Raw genomic sequence first — 21,426 nt, 5'->3', positions numbered from 1 at the left:
TATGCGCACCCGATCCCACGGGAAACAAGCGATGCCAGCGCATGAGCGGAAAAGAGGGGCTGCGGGGCGCGTGCGCAAAACTTGCCTAGCCCGCGACGGCGCATGCGTACCGCGCTGTTTTCCGAGCGGAGGGCAGAAGCGTGCTGTTAGCTGAACGGTGTGGGGCCTGTGAGTCCAATGTCGGGCCCCTTTGAGGAGCGGAGCGGGGTGGTGCCCTGCGCGACTCCGTGGGGATGCTGGTACCAAACTCTGGAAGAGGTCTTCATCGAGGTGCAGGTCCCGCCGGGCACCCGGGCGAAGGACATCCAGTGCAGCCTGCAGAGCAGGCACCTGGCGCTGGCCGTGCGCGGGCAGGAGGTGCTCAAGGTAGCGCTGGGACGGGGGAGGCTGGCCGAGTAGGCTGCCAGTGGGGCAGGGCCCGGCTTAGGCCGCAGAGCGGGGGGGCAGCAGTTGTTGCAGACAGTCAAGACCGGTGGGGTGCGTTTGCTCTGGCGCTGGTTCGCTGACACTTGTCCTTACTTCACTAGGGAACGTGTAACTTCTTCCTGCCCTTGCTCGCACTGCTGGGGAGCCTTGGGGGAGACGCTGCTTCTAGCGCCGTGGTATTAGATTTGGGGGCTAAGGGCCCATGTGCCGTTGACATGGCCCTTGGAGTGGTATCTCCTTGGCCTGTAGAGCGTCTGGTGATTGGGGTGTAGCTCCTGCAGGGAGCTGTGAACATTTTCGACCTGTCTCTTGTGATAGTAAAGAGTTTGGCATTTCAGATTTAAACACTGTTTGTTGTAAAGTTCAATACAGTAACTTCTCACTTAAAGTTGTAGTTATGTTCCTGAAAAATGCAACTTTAAGTGAAACAATGTTAAATTTAATCCAATTTTCCCATAAGATTTAATGTAAATGCGGAGGGGTTAGGTGCCAAAGAAATTTGGGGGGGGGGCGCTGACAAAAGGCATTATACTGTGGTGGGGAGATGCCTCTGGCTTACTGCTGGGGCTCAGGGCTGGGGGTGCAGGGTCTTGGAGGGAGTTAGGGGTGGGAGGGCGTTGGGTTGTGGGGGTGCGGGGTCTGGGAGGGAGTTAGGGTGCGGGAGGGTGTTCAGGGTGGGGGTGCGAGAGGAGGCTCAGGGCTGGAGCAGACAGAAGGTGCAGAGCACTTACCTGGGGCAATTCCTGTTTGGTGCAGGGGGTGTGCAGGTAGTTCAGCGTGGCACTGCACCCATGGCTGCGATTCTGGGAGCTGCCACACCCCCCGGCAGGCAGGGCCACCTGGAACGCAGGGGCTTTAGGGGCTGCAGGGCCCTGTCCTGCAGCTCCAAAGCCGCTTTTGGAATGCGAGCACGGGCCGGAGGACTTGGGAGGAGCAGGGGCAGCCAGCGGCCAGAAAGGAGCCACGCTTTCCCCTTCAAAGCCGGCCGGGGAGAAGCAGCGCTTTGAAGGGAAAACGGCGCTTCTCTCCAGCCACTGGCTGCGCAGCTGCCCCGCTCCTCCTGAGTCCTCCTGCCCGTGCTCGCAGGGCCGCATTCCAAAAGGGGCTTTAGAGTTGCAGGCCAGGTCCCCTTAGCCCAGGGCCCTGCAGCCCATAAAGCCCCTGCGTTCCAGGTGGCCCTGCTTGTCGGGGGACGGGGGGGAAGCTTCCCCCCTCCCTCCCAGAAAGTCCTAAGTGCTGTCAAACAGTTGTTTGGCAGCAGCGGAAGTGCTGGGAGGGAGGAACGGAGGGGGAGGAGGCGGAGAAGAGCAACTTGTGCAATGCTCCCTTGTAAAGTCTGCCAAATGACGTTATAAGGGAGCATTGCACAACTTTAAACGAGTATCTTCCCTAATGGAGCAGTGATGTAACTTCGAAGCAACGTGAAGCTGGAGGAGGTTAAGTGAGGAGTTACTGTACAAACCTGCCAGAGTCCACAAACAAGGTAGATGGGAGTAGGCTGTTTAACATTGAGAATACTAGACTGATAAGGTGGGTGAGGCAATATAGAGAGACAAGCTTTTGACTGTACACAGCTCTTCTGGTCTATACCTGTGTAAGCTCGCAAGTTTGTCTTTTCACTAGCAGAAGTTGGTCCCTTAAAAGATATTATGTCACCCTCCTTGTTTCTCTATATTCTGGGACTGACACGGCCACAGCAACACTAACAAAATTCAGAATATTGCCTCATTTCTCAGTCTGTGAGGTTGATTATTTTCCATTTAAGAGAGAAATAATAAGAAACTTTATGCCCAAGGTCTTGATTTTTTTTCGTTTTTACAAAACCTGCTAGTGCAACAGGTTTTTTACAAAACCTGCTAGCATGTTTCTTGTTTGGTTTTGCTGCCTTTTTTGGGAGGGGGGGGGGGAACTGTTAAAACAATTTTGAGGGAATTATAATACTTCCTTGCAGTGCTTGAAATGCAAACTGTAGTATTCTACTAGTAAGTGAGAACCTAAGTGAAACTGAGTCTCTAAGGTACCACAAGTACTCCTTGTTCTTTTTGAGTAGAAATAGAAGCACAGGGGTCCACTTTCCCCTTCAGTACAAGGTGCTGTACAAATAAATAATAAAAATAATGTATTGGTAACATAGGTAATGACTTTTAAAAATGTATTTGTCTTGGTACTGTCCCTTTAATATTTTTAAGTTACTGTGTCTAATTACAAACAGGATATTACAAAGTTTGTCTTTAATGTATTGCATTAGCAAACAGTAAAACACATTTAATGATGATGCATTGTAGAGTATCCATAGGAATGAAAGAGTCAGTTTTCTAATTAAAAAAAATATTAGAAATTAGAGAGTTTTCAAAGTTGTTGCAGTGCAAATTCTATGGTATATGTCTAAACGTTTTTGTTTCAATAGTTAAAAGCAAGATGCGCACTGTAGGATTTATCTTAGTACTTCAAAACTTTCTGACTTTCTTTCCTTTCTCATTGGAAAGCCCATTTGCTTTCCCATTGGTGCTGGTAATTAGCAATTCTTTGCATCATTATAATTTATTTATATTGTGCCATAGGTGTGCATGGCACTTTACAGACATACTGGAACCTTGATGGCAAGTCACATTAAAATGGGAACCCCCCTATCCCCCCACTGAGAAAGACAGTCCCTTTCATTGAATGGAGATACTGAAACAGTGACAGGTATTTTTATTGTATTAAGCAATTATTTTTAATAATTATTTTTACTTACTTTCTTAGGTATAATAATCATTGGAGCTTTTCAGTGCCAGGTTGCCCATAGTTACTTTTTAAACCATAGGAAGTTTTCAAACTTCTGTATAAACTGGGAGTAATGTTTTGAGATTCAATATCAATCAGATTTTGAGAAACTTCCATTTTACATAACTTTGTAAATGTCTTTTTCAGGGTAAACTCTTTGACTGCACAATAGCTGATGAAGGGACATGGACATTAGGTAACTATCTGCTTCTTTTAAATGAAATTTTGAAAGACAGTTAAATGTCTGTGTGTGTTCAAATCTCTCTCCACATTACATTTAATTTATTTTTAAGAACCAAAGTGTACTATAATTGTGTCATGATCTGTTTTCTTCAAACATACAGTTCTTGGATCACAATACAAAAACAGCCTAATGATGTCTTTTTTTTTTTTTTAGTGAGAATTATAGAAATTAGAGATGAAAGGAAAATACTGTATTAAGTCACCTAGTCCATTTCCTGCCAATGCAGGATTGTTCCCATTAGTATACTTTAGAGTGCAGGTTCCATTCGTCTAGTTGTAAAAGTCGTGAGCAAACAGGCCTCACTAAAAGACTGTCGTCCAGATTTTTTCCCCCTTGACATTCAGCCTAAATTTTCCTTTTCTTAATTTCATCCCATTACTTTGTTATATCTCAGTATGCTGTCCAAAGTAATTCCTTGCCCTCATTAGTATTGACCATTTTGAAAGTTGTTACCGTGACCTCAGCTTCACTGTTTTCCCTTAGCCAAGATGCACTTACAGTAACTCCTCACTTAAAATTCTAGTTATGTTCCTGAAAAATGTGACTTTAAGCAAATCCAATTTCCCCATAAGAATTAATGTAAATAGGTTAGGTTAGGTTCCAGGGAAATTTTTTTTGCTAGACAAAAGACATTATATACACATACAGTATAAATTTTAAGCTATTTTTAACAAGCAATTTAATACTATACTTAGCAATGATGATTGTGATGCTTGGTTGAGATGGTCGAGTAAGAGGGTGGATCATCTAGCTGCTGTTCTTGCTGAACTTTCCCAACTCGAAAACGCACATTTAGAGATTGTTGTTTTGTTTTCCTTTTTTATTTTTTTTCTTGGTAAATTTCTTTATAGCAAGTCATTACTAATCACTTCAGAGCTGCATTCCTTGTCACGATCGTCATCACTAAGAATTTGCAAGCCAGCTTCAATCATTTGGAAAGCTTCAGAAAGATGTTTGGCAGTCAAATTTTGATGGATTGGTTCTTTTTACTTCTTGGCCCTCTTCTTCCATTGCTCTCATCACCTCTAGTTGCATTAGATCTTCGTTGTTTAGCTCTTCTCTGTGTGAGCAGAAGTTGTATAACGTCGGCGTTTTCCACCTCATCAAAACCTGCTTTCTTGGCCAAGCCAAGGATAGCGGGGACAACATCTTTAAATCCTTTTAAGTCATTGAAACATTCGGGCTACAACTTCCCCCACACACTATTCATGCATGCCTGAGTAACTTAGGCCCAGGACTCACCGATGTTTTTGAAGCACTTGAGGATGTTGTAGTCATGCCAATATTCCCGAATCGTAGGTTTGCCTTCCCCGTCGATGCCTCTGATGAACTGGTTGAAAGTACGGCCTGAGTAATACGCCTTAAATGCAGTGATGGCTCCTTGGTCCATGAGTTTGGATGCGTGATGTGGTGTTAGGTGGCAGAAAGACAACTTCGACCTATGCGAAAACGTCATACAGGTTGATTGGATGAGCCTGTGCATTATCAATAAGTAATAAAAAACTTGAAATCAAGATTTTCCTTGGCACATTATTCCTTCCATGCAGGGACAGCATAGACAATCAGCCATTCTGAAAAAATAGCTCCAGTTATCCATGCCTTCTTATTGGATTTCCAAATGACCGGAAGGTGTTCCTTCGAAAATCCCTTGAGAGCTCGTTGTGTTTCGGATTGGTATACTGTCAGCGGTTTCATGTTCGTATCTCTGGCAGCATTACCACCTAAAAGCAAGGTTATGTGGTCTTTAGCTGCTTTAAATCCGGGCACTGTCTTCTCCTCTCGGGAAATGTAAGTCAGCTTAGGCATTCGCTTCCAGTAGAGGCCCGTTTCATCGACATTGAAGACTTGCTTAGGGGAATAGCCGCCTTCTTCAATTATTTTCTTGAGATAGTCCGGGAATTTTTTAGCTGCTGCAATATTGGCACTAGCTGCCTCACCAGACATTGTGATGTTATGCAGGTGGAAACGCCTCTTGAACCAATCAAACCATCCTCGACTTGCCATGAACATCTCTTTCTGTGATCCTTCGCCTTGGTCTCTCTTCAAATTGACATACAAACTTTTTTGCCTTAGCTTGTATTAGTAGCAAACTTAGTTTTGGTCCTCTATCCACATTGAGAGAAGACACTCCGTGATTTTCCGGCAAACTACTTCTTGATCGACTTAATTGTAGTAGCACTAAGTGGTGTTACACACCGAGCACTAGCCTTGATCTTGTCGGCATTACTCCGTATTATTCTCACAGTGGTCGGAGTACGACCTAGAGCGATGCCAATGTCTACCGCATGCTCGCCTGCATCAAAATGCCTTAGTGTCTAATTTAGTACCCAGACTAATTGTTTTCCTGGTTTGCTTACTGCTAGTGGTATTGCTAGGCACTCCACTATCACTTGCTGAATGTTTTTGACTCATGATGCTGGGTGATACTCCTCTGGATGGTGCATGCATGTGCTACTCTTTGTTCCCTTCAGCCTGGAGTGGTTGGGATCATGCAGCATCAATCAGCTATTGAAAGGGAAAGAATTTGGAAAACCCATGTCATTCTCCATGGTAATCTGCTCCCCTACTGGAAGCCCTGTGGGTTTAGGCTAGGACTAGTTATGGAGTCAGTTTCATTGCAGGTTCTTATTTTCACAGGAGCCCTGCTGGAGGAACCAAAGGCCTATCTTCCAGGGTGCTCTGGAAAAACTGGCCCTGCTGTACCTCCTATAGTAACCATGTACTCAGCACCAGGGCAGCATTGCAGCCAATGTAGCTGTGACTGTTGTAAGAGGAGGAAAATAACCTCTGCTGCAGGGCTGTGCCCCTCCCTGCTGTGTGCATGCAGGGGCAGAGAGATGCAGCTGGCATTGAAATGAATGGCAAATCTCCCATGGATTTCACAGATTTTTATGGGAGTAGGGCCAGGCTCTGTGCATCCCTACGCAGCTTTTCCCCCTTGCTAGAGTGAAGCAGGCGCTGGAACGCTATTAGCTTGCTTTGGGTCAGCTGTCACCCTGTGTTCTTACCCCCTTCCTGCAAAAGTGTGTGTGTGTGGGGGAGGGGGGGAGCGAATGGAATGTTGTGTATTCAGGCGCAACACAGCAAGGAAGAGTTTGCAGGTGGCTGGTGGCCTTGGGCGGAGCTTCCGCAAGCAGTTGGTGTAGCGCCCTATTCCCAAGCAGGGAGGAGGGCGATGGTTGGGCTGTAAAACGATGATGAATCACTGGGGGGTAGTGTGCACGTAGAGTGTGTTTACAAACATACAGTAATAGGGAGGGGCCCCTGCCTTACCCACACAGGCACAGCCCGCTGTAGACAATGAGGTGGGCAAGGAGGCTGAAGGTGCCACTTTAGGCTAGGAAGCGCCTTGAGTAGCAGCAGCGGCAGCTTCCCCCTTTGCAACTCAGGTACAAGCACAGGTGCCAACTTTGCCCAGGGGTGCTCTGCCCCAGGCCTGCCCTCACTCCACCCCTTCCCCCAAGGCCACACCCCGCCTGTCTGCTCCCACTCCACCCCTTCCCCCGAGCACGCTGTGTCCTCACTCCTTCCCATCCCCCCCCCCACTCCTGCAAAACAGCTGATTGCAGGGGGCAGGAGGTGCGGGGAGGCAGAGAGAGGGAGGTGCTGATCCACGGGTGGGAGGCACTGGTGAGGTGGTGGGAAGCTGATGGTGGGGGCTGCCGACCCACCATGGTTCCGAGCCCCCATGAGGACCGGCTGCTCTTCCAGAGAATCCTGCAAGCAGTAGACAAAGTGGCCAAATGTCATAAGGGAACATTGCTCAACTTTAAACGAGCATGTTCTCTAATAGAACAGCGACGTAACGACGTTAACCTGAGGAGGACGTTAAGTGAGGAGTTACTGTATTAATATAATTAATCTTTCTTCATCAGTCAGTCCCTCTAGAAAGGTTCCACTTAGTTTGGAGGGAGGAAATATGTATATTGTATATACAATGTTTTAAACATATGAATAAAGGGATCTTTTCCTTAGTTTTCAAGTTTTCTTGTTGCACATTGGTCTGGACTTCTGAGTTTGTCTTCATTTTCAGTGAATGAAATATCTTTTTTGCATAGCCTTTAAGAATGAAGTTTCACCAGAAAATTCACTGAAATATTAATGTTTTATTTGGCTGAAAAAGAGTATAGCACTTAAGAAGTTCAATGGTTATTTCTATTTTTCTTATGAAGAAGACAGAAAATTGATACGTATTGTTCTAATGAAGACAAATAGAGATGCTGGAAATTGTTGGACCTCTCTGTTAGAAAATGAGTATGCTGCTGATCCTTGGGTACAGGACCAGATGCAGAGGAAACTTACACTGGAGAGATTCCAAAGAGAGGCAAGTCAGAGGACACTAATTACCGTTTGTTTCTTATTTATACATATTATGCACAGGTTATGGCCATGAAACTGAGAAAAATTCTTTTACATTCATCAGAGATACAGAAAGTTAACCCATTTTTACTATTTTATTTTAACCCATTCTGGTTGATTTGTCACTCAGTGGGTTGAATCTTCATGAGGATACCAAACTTTGCCTATAGGATGCCATTCTGTAATATGAGAGAACCTAAAACTTTTTAAAATTGAAAAAAGGCATTAGTTTTGGAAAGTAATGCATAGTTCATTTAGAATCTTGGCATTTGACTTCACTGAAAGTTGCAAGTACCCAAAAGCAGGAGAATTGAGCCTTGAAAGAGGACCTGTATATGGCAGTCTCTCTGAATGATTACAGATCTGTATTTAAAGTTTATTTTTCAAAATCATGTCTCCTTGAGTACATTTATACAGAACACACAGTCAAGACTTAGTTTTGAAGACAAAGGAGAGTAAACTCACTGAGCAAATAATTTCTCCCTCTATTTTGAGTAGATTTCATGCTAAACTTGTTTCCCAGTGCTGTGACTACTACTTAAAGCACTTCACCGTCTTTGTGTACTAGCATTAGTAATTCAGCAGAGCTGTGGCAATAGAGTTTAACAGTTAGCAAGTGCTGAATCAGCACAATTTTTTATTTAACAAAAAACAGCAGCATTTTTATAAAAACTAGCTATCCAATACTGCAGGAACTTCCCCTTTCAGATAACAATTTAAAGGGACAGTGTAAAAGTCAACAGCTGTAATATTTAACCCCGCTTCCTAATAACATTTTAAAGATTTTCTTGATATGGAAATCTAGCTGCCTCCTAAACTTGTGATGGCAACAGCCTGCAAACTCACTTCTGTAGCTGGGCAAGCCACCAACCAGAATCCCAATCTCCCTTTGTGTGTAATTGCTGATGCATGTGTGCAAAAATTTTTCTCTCCCTGGAGAATTTCAACTGTGCCAATTCCCAGGAACATAACAAGCAGAAGGTGTTTGCTTTTATCAGTTTGGGAAAGCATAAACTTTGATTTATACAGTGATATATTGAATATTAACCTTTATATGAATCTTTTTTATCTCTGTACAGAATCCTGGCTTTGACTTCAGTGGAGCAGAAATTTCTGGGAACTACAGCAAAGGGGGACCAGACTTTTCCAAACTTGAAAAATAAATTTTCAGCTGTGTTCCAAAGAACCAGAGAGAAATTCTATGTTAAACTGAAGAAGTGGAATATGTCATTGCTAAAAAGACTTCACCTGTCTACAGAATGAATATCAAATACTGTCTCTGTGGATAGTTTACAGAGGATTCCTTTCAGTAGGATGAAGACAAACAGCAGTTAGAGGCTCATTTTTAAGTGTGCTAATTTTGATATTAATGGAAAATATGCACACATGATAAATGTACTTTAAAGGTGTCATGACTGTTTAAGCAGTATGGATTTGTGGAAATATTCCACAATGAAGTGAAATAGAGGCACAGTTATAGAATGCTACATAAATGTCAGCATTCATCCTCTTGTGGAGAATTAATCCTACAGGCAAGCCACCTACCATTATCCTTAACTTTGAAAGACCTATATTTTCTAAATTTTAAAAATGTACTTTTGTAGCTCTCACTTGGTTAGCAGCCCTCTGATGTGTGTTAGTACATTCAATTTTAAAACGCAGTGGCAGAAACAAGAATATTACTCTCAGGTGCAGAAAATAAGGTTTGACATTTTAGTGTTGTGCCAAATGTTGCTGAGGGACAAACAGCGTGGTAGCAGAATGTCAAAAGGTTTAGGTTGAAGCCTGAGTTCTAGTACTTGTAGGTCTACTTAAAGTATAGTAATTTAATATTCTTTGTGGGAGAAGAGGTTTTGGTTTCTGAAAGGGTGGAATACTTTGCCTGTAGGATGCAATTCTGTGTACTTAGAAGTTAAAACTCTTTTTAGAATTTAAAAAACTGTTCCCATGTGAGAGCTACCATAATGTACCTCTTCCTAACACACTGAACAAAATGTAGACTTACATTCATTGTGCAAGAAAATAAATGTGCAGTTATGCATTTCTATTGTCCCTACTTAGTGTAGTTCGAATTTAAGAAAAATATAAATTTTAATTACAGGTTTTGGCTGGTGCTTGACTACTTAGTATTGTGTTTTATATGAAAGTTACATATTCTAAGACTTGCCTCTTTTAATTCTTAATGTAGCCAGCAGAGACTGAGTATATGTCCAACATATACAATTACAAAAGCCAAATCATCTCCCAATCTAAAAGAGTAAGAAGCCTGCATAATGCTTTGCACTGTTATGCATGTTTACAGATAGACCAGTTCCAGCTGTGAATTCCAGAATAGAGGTTTCTTCATTGACAATGATCTGCCAGTAGCCACCAATCCACTAAAATCTAAGGTTTAATTAAGACTGTCAGCTGATCACTCACTTCTTCCTTTCTACCTCCATAGCTGTTGTAGGGTGCAAGAACCTAATCCATGTGTAAAATACTGACAATACCTTCCATTACACCTAGGAGCAAATATAGTAAAGCTACATTCTTGTAACACTCCCTGAAACCATATCAAACCTCCCAGTATGTAGGTCAGCTGCTACCTGATCCACTAGGCTAGTATTCATTTTCTGTAGAATCTTTTTCATTTTATAGAACAGGTTCAGACTTCTGAGCCATTATTACAGAGAAGAGGGTAGATATCTCACATTCCCACTAATTTCACTAGTGCATTAATCCAAAGGCTGAGACTCTAAAAATGTACAGATAACTAGTTTTTATTTCTGACAAATAGCATGAGGATGAAAATTGAGTATGGCTGTATGGACAAACCCAAGGCAAGGAAAGAGAGGATTGGAAAGGAGGCAAACTGAAGGGCAAAAAGTATCTGGGCTGTGAGGTGAACGTTTTGTGCTAGCAAGTGATGATAGTGAATTCCACAATGGAACTGTACAAACAAGTTAACCAAAAGTTTAGTTAATATGTAAAGAGTTTATGCAAACTACCTATTTATAGCAGTAGTATTAAGTAGGATTCCTGGGTACTATGATAATTTTATAGCCTAGACCATCATTAAAAATGGAATTCTGTATTCTCCACAGCCTGAGTTTGACAACTTATACCCTTACAGCAAACATTCCTATGCAGTCCAGGCTCTGGATTTGGTGCCCTGTGATGGTTTGGGAGAGTTCTGCAAAGACAGGCCAAGATGAGCATCTTACTGCAATATAAATGGGAGATGGCAAAACTTTCAGCAAACCTACATCTAAGCCGCAACTGTTTAGAACTGTACCAAACACAGAGGAGGAAAAAGCCAGTTAGCTATGATTATGTATCTTGAAGTTAGGGAACAAGACTTTTTTTAAGTAGTGGAAGGAGGCCCTGTTACCATCTGCTTCCAGTTATTGCCTAAAAGTGGTTTCTACTGTAGTCAGATCCATACAAGTCTAGGGTTCATAAGGAGGAGATGGTGTGGTGCATGTAGGATATGATTTCACTTGAGTTCAAATCCCTTTCACTTTTTCCAGATGCCTCAGACATAAAGCCAAGAGGTAATGTGAGCTTTCTGGATAGGAGCATAGTTATCTAACAGCTTCATTTAGGTTTTCATGTTGTACAGTTCTAGCCAAGAAATCACCCCTGCAGCTGAGGGAGAAGTAACTGCTTAGTCAACTCTTCAAAATCAATTGTAAAAACATTAGCAAAGGTATGTAATGGACACTTAAGAGTCCTTTCTCAAGAACTGCTTATGTAAGAAGGCCACTATAATACTTTGTTTAGGGCTACAATAAAGCCCTCCTACACTAATTTTATTTGCTATAGAAACTGGTGCCAATACCAAGCCTCCTGTTCAAAATTGGAGTATCCACATAGAAGGTATCTAAGGTCTCCCAAAAAAAAAAAAAAAAAAAAAAAAAAAAAAGGGTGTAGGCTACATGTAGCCTACTAGTAAATAGTGGTGGTGCAACTACTGTGGACTTTACTATACTCTATATTTCAGGTAGAGCAATCCTTTAGAAAAAGTCAGGATAGTCTATTTCAGATATTTGTCTCCTGCTTTGACATTTAAAGTCAAACTAGAGAGGAAGTGAAAACCAACCCTACTCATCTATACATCAAATAAATCTTGCTAGGTTTGTTTAGTCTTAGATGTCACATATAAAAAATAATCTTTTTCCTTAGACAATAAGTTGACCACTGTTTTAAGATAGATGACAATGAGATCTCTATAATAACTCTTAGCACTTACAGTTTAAGTATACTTTCACGAGAGCATTTATTTGGGAAGTTTATTACTGTTCACAGACTAGTAAAGAAACAGTTTTGTAATAGGTAGTGGGAAAAGTGTCAAAAGGACAATTACTGATACCTGCATTTCAATAAGTTTTATTGAAAGGTACATTCTTTAATGAAATTGAGACAATGTTACTTCTGCTAAGAAGGGAACAGTGCATCTTCAGCAGTTGCATTCAACTTGCATAGCATGTACTATCCTTTGCTTCCCTTGCCCCTTTCACCAGTCAGCAGTTAGTAGTAACTACATACAGCATACCTATCTGCACATTCAAGGCTAGCATCAACATTTGTCTATAAGTTCACAGTAGAATTTCCCCCCCTTTAGTTTAAAGTGCTCTGTAGGGAGTTTAACTATGCTTTTACTACATTAGAAGGAAGGTGAGGAGTGTTTCCCCAAAATCAATGCTCGACTTTAAAAAAAAAAAATCAATGTTTGTGTACCAGCCCCACATTTTATTTAACTATTCACAGTTCTTTTCTCTCATTGCCCAAATAAGTTAAGAGTGCATGCAGGAGTTATTAATGATTGACCAGTAAGATGTTCTCATGCAATGTGATGTGGAACATTCAGAAGTCACTGCCTACATCCCAGCTTCAGCCATTCATTTCATGGCCTACAACCCTGCAGCTTTACTTGCTCTTAGGCATCCCATTTATGAACATCTTTAGAACGTACGCTCTCATATGTTTGACCTTCCTCTACTGCTGAAAAGCTAGCATTGACACAGAGGGTTTAGATGTTTTAGTGACAAACCAGGAATGAAGCTGTATGTGTTCTAAGTAGCAGAGTTGATTCAGAACTCAAGCTATTAGAGGTATAGATGCAGTTTCCTATTTGGGCAACAAAAGCTGATGGTCATCTTACATTATGGTGGTACTGGTACAATTTCTATTGAGGGCATGCAAACTGCACCTGCATAATAATCAGAATTTGTCCCCTTGTCTATAAGTGACCTTAGGGAAAAAAAAACTATTGTCAGGCTCTGCAACTGACTAGACAGAAATAGCAAAGTAGCAGTTTTACTGACATTGCAAACTGATATAGGGTGCAGTTTGCTTGTTAAAGCCAGGCTTTCAATCTCCACCGAAGTTCATAAAATTACACTTTTCACAAAAATATGGTAGAAGGATGGCTAAGTTCAGTAATGATGCAGAGTAACAACTGCAGGCTTTCCCAGCATAGCATCTGATTTGTATTTTATCCTCTTAGCTAGAGTGGTCAACTCTGCACTGGAAGTAAAGTAAGTGGACTGCACTGCATCAAAGGACCAATGCCTTGTGCAGGAGGACATGGCTACTCAAAAAGAAAACATGACACAATACAAAACATTTGACTTGTCTCTTATCTGTCCAGTGCAGTATCAGAGATTTGTCTGAGACTATTTGGTAGCCTCAGCAGTCCTGAAGCACATTATGCCCCCTATGTTTCAAGTACAAAAGTTTTAGGAGGTGGAGAATCAAATTGCATGAAGTTAAGTAATCCAACTAAACAGCCACAGTTGCAGTAACCAAGGTTAAACTACACTAGCTGTTCTATCAGTTAACTACCAAGTTGTGTAAGGCTATTCACTACTATAAAACAGCATTATGATGCTTCACTGTTACATATGCATATTTCAATATTCAGACAAGTTTTAGTCAGTCATCCTTTAGGAACTTTTTACTACTTATTACTCCTGTAGTCAGCACCAATACAACTGCATTTGCTGGAAAGGTCTACTAAAGAAACCTGGATGTTTTAGTTTTCCAAGAGTTGAACTTCAGATGCTGGAACAGCGGTCATGTTTTAGGCTTCAGTTTTCAATTCCACAGCTGAATTCTGTAAGCCAGCCTTCAGGATAGTCATCTTTCCATTTTAAGATTCCTGTGCAGACAGTATAAGAGACATTAAGTCAACTAAACAGCTGTTACTACAAATGGCTACATGCTGTACAGCTGTAGTGCAGCAAGACAATTTCTGCCTTTGAAAATAGAAAGAGGATGGGGGAGGGAGAAAGGATACTCCAGGGAAGACACAGTTAATGGTGGTCATTTAAAAAAAAAAAATTAAAGTAGCAACTCAACAGTGAAAGTTTGGTAATAGGCTAAAATAATAATTAATTTATGTCCTGCTTAGACTCCCCACCCCTGAAGTTTATTTCAGGCCTTTATGTTTGTTTCAGCAAGAATGGTTTATCATACATTGGTTAGATACAAGCACTGTTCCAATACAATGTTGGAAAACAGCTTGTCTAGTCAATGCACAGGACAGAGTTAGAGGCTAGTTTTGCCAGATTAAGCTTAACCATGTTTAAATTATGTAGATACAGCAGAACCTCAGAGTTACAACCTCAGGAATGGAGGTTTGAGATACTGAACAAAATGTTATGGTTGTTCTTTCAAGAGTTCACAACTGAACATGTATTTAATACAACTTTGAAACTTTATGCAGAAGAAAAATGCTGCTTTTAACCATCTTAATATAAGTGAAACAAGCACAGAAACAGTTTCCTTACCTTGTCTTTTTTTTTTAAACACTAATTTTTAGCAGTTTACATTTAACACAATTCTGTACGTACAGTATTTGCTTCCCCACCCCCAATCTCTGCTGCCCGACTGCATACTTTCAGGTCCAAATGAAGTGTGTGGTTGACCGGTCAGTTTTTAACTCTGGTGTTTGTAACTGAATTTCTCCTGTAGAGCCTTTGGAAGTGTGAGGGGAAGCAATGTCTTAATGCATTAAATACCCTGTCAATGGAAGTAGTATGTATTTTTGTAGGAAAATCATTGTCTGACATCAGCTTTGTATACTTTTCTATGACAATTATCTCAGAATCTTTATTGCATAGCCTGTACTCATGTTAGGAACATTTGTCCTGAAGTCCTAGGACAACCAGAAACTTGTTACAGGCAAGCCAATTTCAGTAACTTGGTGTCTGGAGGATGAACTAATCAACCTTCACTATACATTTTGGTGCACTGATTGATACATTGGACCTGCTGCTCAAGTATAGACACTCCTCTTCCTCTCCTTTTTCGTTGTAAGCATCAGAATGTGAAGCAGGTTAACCTGGCATCTTTGTCACATTCCACCACTTGCTCTGCTCATCTAGCTGTGCTCCAGACTTCAGTGAGTGAGATTCAAGTGGCGGACACCACAGTATGGGAGAGAACTGGTACTCTGCTACAGGAGACATTAGGAGGGTTGCCAGTTTGTATTTTCAGACTCAGATATTAGTGTTGATGCACCTAAAGGTCAGCAGAATGTGTCCAAGAATTGACAGGCCACTTGGAATGTGTTGATTAAATTGATGAGTTGCTTTGTTTGACAGCTAAGTTGAATATCTAGGCTGTGCCTAGGGGGCTGAAGAAACCGCCTCCACTCTAGTAAGCATGAAGAAAGTTTTAGTTGTTTAAGGATTCCTGTTTGTGCACAAATCCAAGTTGAAAGCAGCTGAAGAAAGTTACCTGTTATGAGCCAGTCTCTGGGATTGTGGGGAGGTGTGAGATTCTGTAGTAGCTATGCTTCAGCTGCCATGCTGTACGTCCTGACACAATCCACTTCAGCTTCTGAACATTTGGTTTTGAACACTTGTTTGATGAGTATTCTGCAAGGCACTTTAATACCAGCTCCTTCCAGAAAGTTAGGTCTCTGCTATTTGTCTGAATGAAGAAAGGTTGAAGCTAGAATTAAGCACCCATTTCCCAGTTGTTTTAATCTACCCTCAAGCAAGCTAAATTAAGAAAAGCCTTGTACCACATGCCAATTGCAGGAGGTGTGAAGGGGACAAGCTTGGGTGCCAATAGACTGCCGAAGGCCCTTAGTTATTAAGAGGTTCCCCACACTTCCACTAAAGGAGCCTTGCTGCTCCCCCCATGCCACCCCTGACCTGGAAACTAATATCACTGTACCCCAGCACGTATGAGTTTCTTTATCCTCAATCAAGCATCAACCAGAACCAGCCTTCACTTACTAAGCTATTGCAGCCTCTGCAACTATTTAAGTTGAAAAATTGTAGATTTTATTTTTTTTAAATACAAAGAGCAAGAGCTTGGACAAGATACTTTACATTATTTTTGTGACTTGCTTTACTGGGCACCTCCAACAGAAAGGACTAGTTGTTCCCTTGTGAACAAGTTTCACAATAGTTCCACAGAATGACGCCATATAAGTTGTGGATGATAGTAATAGTAGAGTTAAACGGAAACCTCATTTGTTGGTTTTCCTTCGCAGTTTATTTACATCAGCTCCCACTGGCTGCGGTTCGCCGTTCCAGGCCAATGGGGCTGCGGGAAGCAGCAACCAGCACATCCCTCGGCCCACGCCGCTTCCCGCAGCCCCCATTGGCCTGGAACGGGAGACTGCGGCCAGTGGGAGCTGCAGTTGGCCGAACCTGCAGACACTGCAGGTAAACAAACCGGCCCAGCAGCGTATTTCCCTAACTGTCTGCGTGCCAAAGGTTGCCAATCCCTGATTTACATCATGGATACTGTGAAGGACTGTTGTGCACTTTCATCCCCTATGAGCCAGTCACATGAATGCTGCATAAAAGTTACAAGCAAGTTTTTCAAATCTTCATCTCGGGAGAAAAAAGTAAACTCCCATTTGTCAGTTGAAGTAAAGAATTATTCCATTTTTAACAGTAGCAAACTAGAATCCTTTCTTTGGAGGAGCCTTCAAGACAAGCAGAATTATGTTCAACAACCTAATGTTAAACTTGTTCAGAGACTCTACCTTTCACTGTGTTAGGGACATCCCCCCCCCCCCCCCCCGACCTACCTTGGAATGTATTTGAAGGCCTTCTATCGCCTCTTTCAACTCTAGCAGTTTCTTTTCTTCGATCTCTAGTGCCAATATAGATAATGCCAAAACAGAAGGCTAAGGGAAACAAAGTAAACGTTAATACTGACAGCTGAGACTGTTAAGCTTCAGTAAACTCAGTGTGCTTATGGTATTAGAAACCACTTACCTTGGCTTTAGAAAACATGATTCTGCAGTGACATGCCTTAAGCTGGGCTTCAAGTCTCTCAAAATTAAGATACTTTCTCCTGTAAGAGAATGGCATTAAGAGTTTAGTTAGTTGTAGAGAGCATGTAATATTCTTTTTCAGTATATAAATCAGATCAAGACTGCAAAAGCCTTAGAAATTTGCTGAGCATTTAATACAAAATTACTCAGACATTCTCTTAGATACGGTTTAAGGGCTCCATCAGTGTTTGTGAAAGAAGAATGACAGGTTTCTTTTAAGTTCAGAGGTGTTGGGTATGTCTACACAAACCGCTACAGCAGTGCTGCTGCCACAATTCAGTGTATACAGTAACCTATGTCAGTGGCAGGGGTTCTCCTGTCAGCATAGGTAATCCACCTCCCCACTTCTGCTGTCTACCTAGTACAGTCTACACCAGGGGTTAGGTTGGCATAGCTACATTCAGGGTGTAGATTTTTCACACCAGAGAGATGTAGATATGCCAATGCAAGTTCCCATTGTAGACTAACCCTAGGACTCAGTTTCTATACTATAAAATTAAGTGTTGCAGCTTAAATGTGCTATTGCTTTGTTTTATACATAGATATTTTTCTATATATATTTGCAAGACTGGCAACATGGTAAAGTAAAAGCAGTTTTGACTTTATATCCCTGGTTGTTCTTACCCAGCTAAGGGGTATTACAGGTTTGACATGCTTACAATATTTGTTGACCAAGCAAGTTTTGATCTTGAAGTAACTAAGGATATTCATGAACCAGTTGTCTTTTCAGAGACGACATTTTGAAAGACTGTCAGACACTACTGCTGCTTGATCAGCAATGCATTAACCTGCACCTGTTCAGCAAGGCTGTTTCCCTGATCTAAAACTATGCTCAGAGTCATTTTTATTTTAGCTGTAAACAACATTGTCCCTGAAGTAGGAGAAAGCTCTGTTCATTAGAGCACAGTATCAATCCACAGGGATTCATATCAGCCACTGTTTACCTGTTCGTAACGGTTTGCATTCTCACTTTTGATTTAAATTGTATACATTAAAGTAGATTACTTGAGCGATTTTCCCCACCAGCCCTTTCCAGTGGGCAGTGAAGCTTCAAAGTCAGATGAAATAGTTGTTTTACCTTTCACAAGGTAAATTCTCATGGATGAGCAAGTGATAGAGTTGTAGAAACTGAAAGGCAGTTGTAGCTTTGACTCTCCAGTATAGCTTCTCTAACACAATTTTCTCCATTCTCATCATGTCAGATACAGTGAACCTATACTGGCTTATTCGAATTAAGTCAGTGGCTAAGGGAATGTTTCTTTCCTCTTCTGTTGCTTTTACAGCCAGGTAGAAGCAGCTTAGTCCAACACAGCCTAAGTGTTTAGGCTGCACCTAAAAGAGAGTCAAGTTCCTTATTATAATGAAAGCATTTTATAGTAAGTCCGAAAAATAAACATGTATTCAGCTAAAATAGATGTTGGGCTCTCTTTTTAAGCCAAGCTCTGCAGGTAGCAATCATTTTGCATACTGTAACTCGACCATCCGCATCCATACACCACAATGTCAGATGCCCAAAATTACTTCTCACTCTGCTTTCTACAAGTAGGGGCATTTGGGAGATTCCGTTCTCTTATACTGAGCTTTCCTTATTGTATTAGAAATCTAGCCATTGCTATACCAGGTTAGATCAGGGTCACTAATCCAATATCCTATTGGAGAGTTAGACAGTGAGGTACAAGAAGTTCCTTGGAGGAGAATTAATGAATAATTTAAACTAGTGGACATTTCTTCCAAAACTACATTGCTAAGGGATGTGAAAAATCCACCACCCCCTCCAAAAAAACCACACACCAAAAACAAAACAAAACAACCCATAGTTGAACTGACCTAACCCTGGTTTAGACATCACTAGGTCAACAGAATTCTTAAGTCAACCTAGCTACCACTTCTGGAGGATGTGTATTACCTGCACAGATGGGAGACCCTGACCTGTTAGCATAGGTATGTTTACAATGAAGTGCTATAGCAGCACAGCTGTGCCATTATAGCACTCCAAGTGTAGACAAGCCCATAGGCTGTATCTTCACTTGGAATAAAGGTGTTCTTAACTAATGTGAAAACTACATAGTGCTCGTCTTCAGTAAGTTAGGAGGTTACGTTAAAGGCTATGAAGCATAGCTAACATTTCCCCCCCCCCTTAATTAAGTGAAGGCAAGGCCATAGAAAGTTAGTGCATTAGAGCTTATGTTTCCAAAACATACCTTCATTTTTGACAGAAACCGGTCTAAGAAATTCACAGCTAAAGAAAATGTTTCTGCATTGAAGCCAAAGAATTGAGTTAAGCTGAGGAGATCTTTTACTTCGAAGTCTCGCAACCTTGCAGTCATTCGGAGGCCATTGTCATGAGCAGTTTCAATTAGTCTCAGGCCAGAAGCCTTTGGCTGATACCTTAACTCTTGTTCCAACAGAGCATTGAGCTGATCTAGCAATTCCTGAGCTTCAGTTGTTACAAGCATTTCAATCATCTGTAATGAGACACAAATACTTAATGCAAGAAGCTACTAAGAAGAGTCCCAAAATGCCTTTATGATATGCTAGGGAGTTACATTTGCCCCAACATCAATCAGTGGCAAAGATGCTCTTCAAAGCACATGAAAGCGCTGCAACCTTCCCCAGGAGGATAGAATTACATCATAACATTAGCTAGCTCTACTTAGATTTATAATGACTCCCTCTATTGTTCTAGTCCAGGTGTTCTTAAACTGGGGGTCACAACCCCTCAGGGGTCACAAGGTTATTATGGGGGGCAGAGGGAGGGTCATGAGCTGTCAGCCTCCACCCCAACCCCTGCTTTGCTTCCAGCATTTATAATGGTGTTCAATATATTTTAAAAAGTGTTTTTAATTTATAAGGGGGTCACACTTAGAGGCTTGCTATGTGAAAGTCAGAAGTACAAAAATTGGAGAACCACTGTTCTAGTCAGACATTTTCTGCTGTTATATTTCTGAACTTAGACTTTTGATTTTATAGCACACATTTTTACAGAAGATTTTATTATTTACAGATTTGGGTGGCCTTCAGTTGGTGTGTTATGGCCAGCAAGCAGCCTTCCCCTTTAGTCAGTATACACCCTGAAACGCCCACATTATACAGGAATCTGTGCTGGCACTTTATGTATGCAAGGAACCCAACCTCAAGTTCAGAAGTATTCCTCCAAGAGAGAGGTCAGCATTTGCAGACAGCTGAGCTGTAGCGCTGACTGAAGAGCGCAGACACATTGCACACACGTCAGCTGCCCGAGCCCCTCCAGTCACTCAGCACCTCCCCCTCCACAGTGACATGCCTGGGCTTGTCCGCCCCGCTCGGGAGAGAGGGGACTCGGGCTTATAGACCCCGAGACATAATCTTAGTGGGGGGAGGAGGGTTCAAAGCCGCCTCCCAGCAATTACAGCTTGACCCTTGACAGCCCCAAGCTGTAACCCCACAGACCGGCTGGGCGTGGGGCAGAGATCCGACCGCCCAGCCCGCAGCCTCTGGTCCCCCAAACCCTCACGCGACCTGCCCAAGACTGGATCGTCCCTCCCACCCCCAGCCCAAACCCATAAACGAGCCATCCCCCCACCTTACCCAGCCTGGATCCCCCCAGCCAAACCCGCGCACGATAGTCCCCCGCCGACCCCTTACCGTGCGATCGGGGGCAGGCGCCGGGTCCTGCTCGGGGCCGCGGGCACCTCACAGATAAATACTTATAAAACGTTACTTAAAACCCCAGCGTGTTTAAAAATAAATAACCGCGCGTCGCCGGCCCGAGACTGCCCGGGACCCAGCGACGGCGCCTGCCCCTACCGCCCTCCGACCCCAGCAGCTCGCGCCCCCAGCCCTTATGTAGAGAGGGGAGGACGAGTACCGCCCATACTCGCCTCCGGTTGGCTGCTTATGGGGCTGATCGACCAGCCAGTCGGCCAATCAAGACGCTGACTGAGAGGGAGGCCGAGGCTGGCGTTTACCGGCCTCAGCTGTAGCCTCGGAGGTCGGGTAGGGGAGGAGTCACTGATTCGAAGCGCCGCCTGGTTTGGTCAGTAGGGGCAGAGGCGGCGCCTTGCACCATAGAAATGTCAGGCTCATGCCTAGAGGCACCTGATGAAGTTACCAAAGGCACCTGGCTTCCTTCCTGCCCAGAGTCCCTGGCTTCTGGGCGCTTTTCTGCTAGGGCTGTGCCATGGGTCAAATGGCCCACAAGCCATCCTGGGCCCTGGAGAGCTAGAATCTGAATCTTTCCGGCACCACCAAATAAGTCAGCACCATACCTACTTATGCTGGCTCCTCTTTGCGTGCTTTAAGTCTCATAAGCTTTCCCCCATCCAGATACCATTGGACAGAGGGATTATTTCAATTGGCACCT

The 21,426-nt window shown here is 42.7% G+C and overlaps 2 protein-coding genes across 2 annotated transcripts; one reads left to right on the top strand and one right to left on the bottom strand.

The window, feature by feature from the left end:
- Positions 1-89: 89 nt before the first annotated feature.
- Positions 90-9,898, top strand: NUDCD2 (NudC domain containing 2). The gene is made up of 4 exons (XM_034778841.1): positions 90-366; positions 3,340-3,388; positions 7,609-7,760; positions 8,875-9,898. The coding sequence occupies exons 1-4, from the start codon at positions 178-180 to the stop codon at positions 8,956-8,958; spliced, it is 474 nt and encodes a 157-aa protein (XP_034634732.1). The 5' UTR covers positions 90-177; the 3' UTR covers positions 8,959-9,898.
- A 2,133-nt stretch (positions 9,899-12,031) lies between these two features.
- Positions 12,032-20,869, bottom strand: CCNG1 (cyclin G1). The gene is made up of 7 exons (XM_034778840.1): positions 20,709-20,869; positions 19,286-19,549; positions 18,163-18,416; positions 17,026-17,104; positions 16,836-16,934; positions 15,524-15,718; positions 12,032-13,940 (listed from the first exon to the last, which is right to left on the bottom strand). The coding sequence occupies exons 2-6, from the start codon at positions 19,547-19,549 to the stop codon at positions 15,527-15,529; spliced, it is 888 nt and encodes a 295-aa protein (XP_034634731.1). The 5' UTR covers positions 20,709-20,869; the 3' UTR covers positions 12,032-13,940; positions 15,524-15,526.
- Between the last annotated feature and the right edge of the window lie 557 nt (positions 20,870-21,426).

This window comes from Trachemys scripta, chromosome 8, assembly GCF_013100865.1.
Source record: "Trachemys scripta elegans isolate TJP31775 chromosome 8, CAS_Tse_1.0, whole genome shotgun sequence".
Taxonomy (NCBI): domain Eukaryota; kingdom Metazoa; phylum Chordata; order Testudines; family Emydidae; genus Trachemys; species Trachemys scripta.
This window is presented reverse-complemented; position numbering and strand designations above follow the sequence as displayed.

Excerpts from the sequence above, each read along its gene's own strand:
- CCNG1 (XM_034778840.1), bottom strand. The coding sequence starts at position 19,549 with ATGATTGAAATGCTTGTAACAACTGAAGCTCAGGAATTGCTAGATCAG. Across the intron at positions 16,935-17,025 it reads TCATGTTTTCTAAAGCCAAG|CCTTCTGTTTTGGCATTATC; the intron begins GTAAGTGGTTTC and ends TGTTTCCCTTAG. Across the intron at positions 15,719-16,835 it reads GCCTTCAAATACATTCCAAG|ACAAATAGCAGAGACCTAAC; the intron begins GTAGGTCGGGGG and ends TTCTTCATTCAG.
- NUDCD2 (XM_034778841.1), top strand. The coding sequence starts at position 178 with ATGTCGGGCCCCTTTGAGGAGCGGAGCGGGGTGGTGCCCTGCGCGACT. Across the intron at positions 3,389-7,608 it reads TGAAGGGACATGGACATTAG|AAGACAGAAAATTGATACGT; the intron begins GTAACTATCTGC and ends TTTCTTATGAAG. Across the intron at positions 7,761-8,874 it reads TGGAGAGATTCCAAAGAGAG|AATCCTGGCTTTGACTTCAG; the intron begins GCAAGTCAGAGG and ends ATCTCTGTACAG.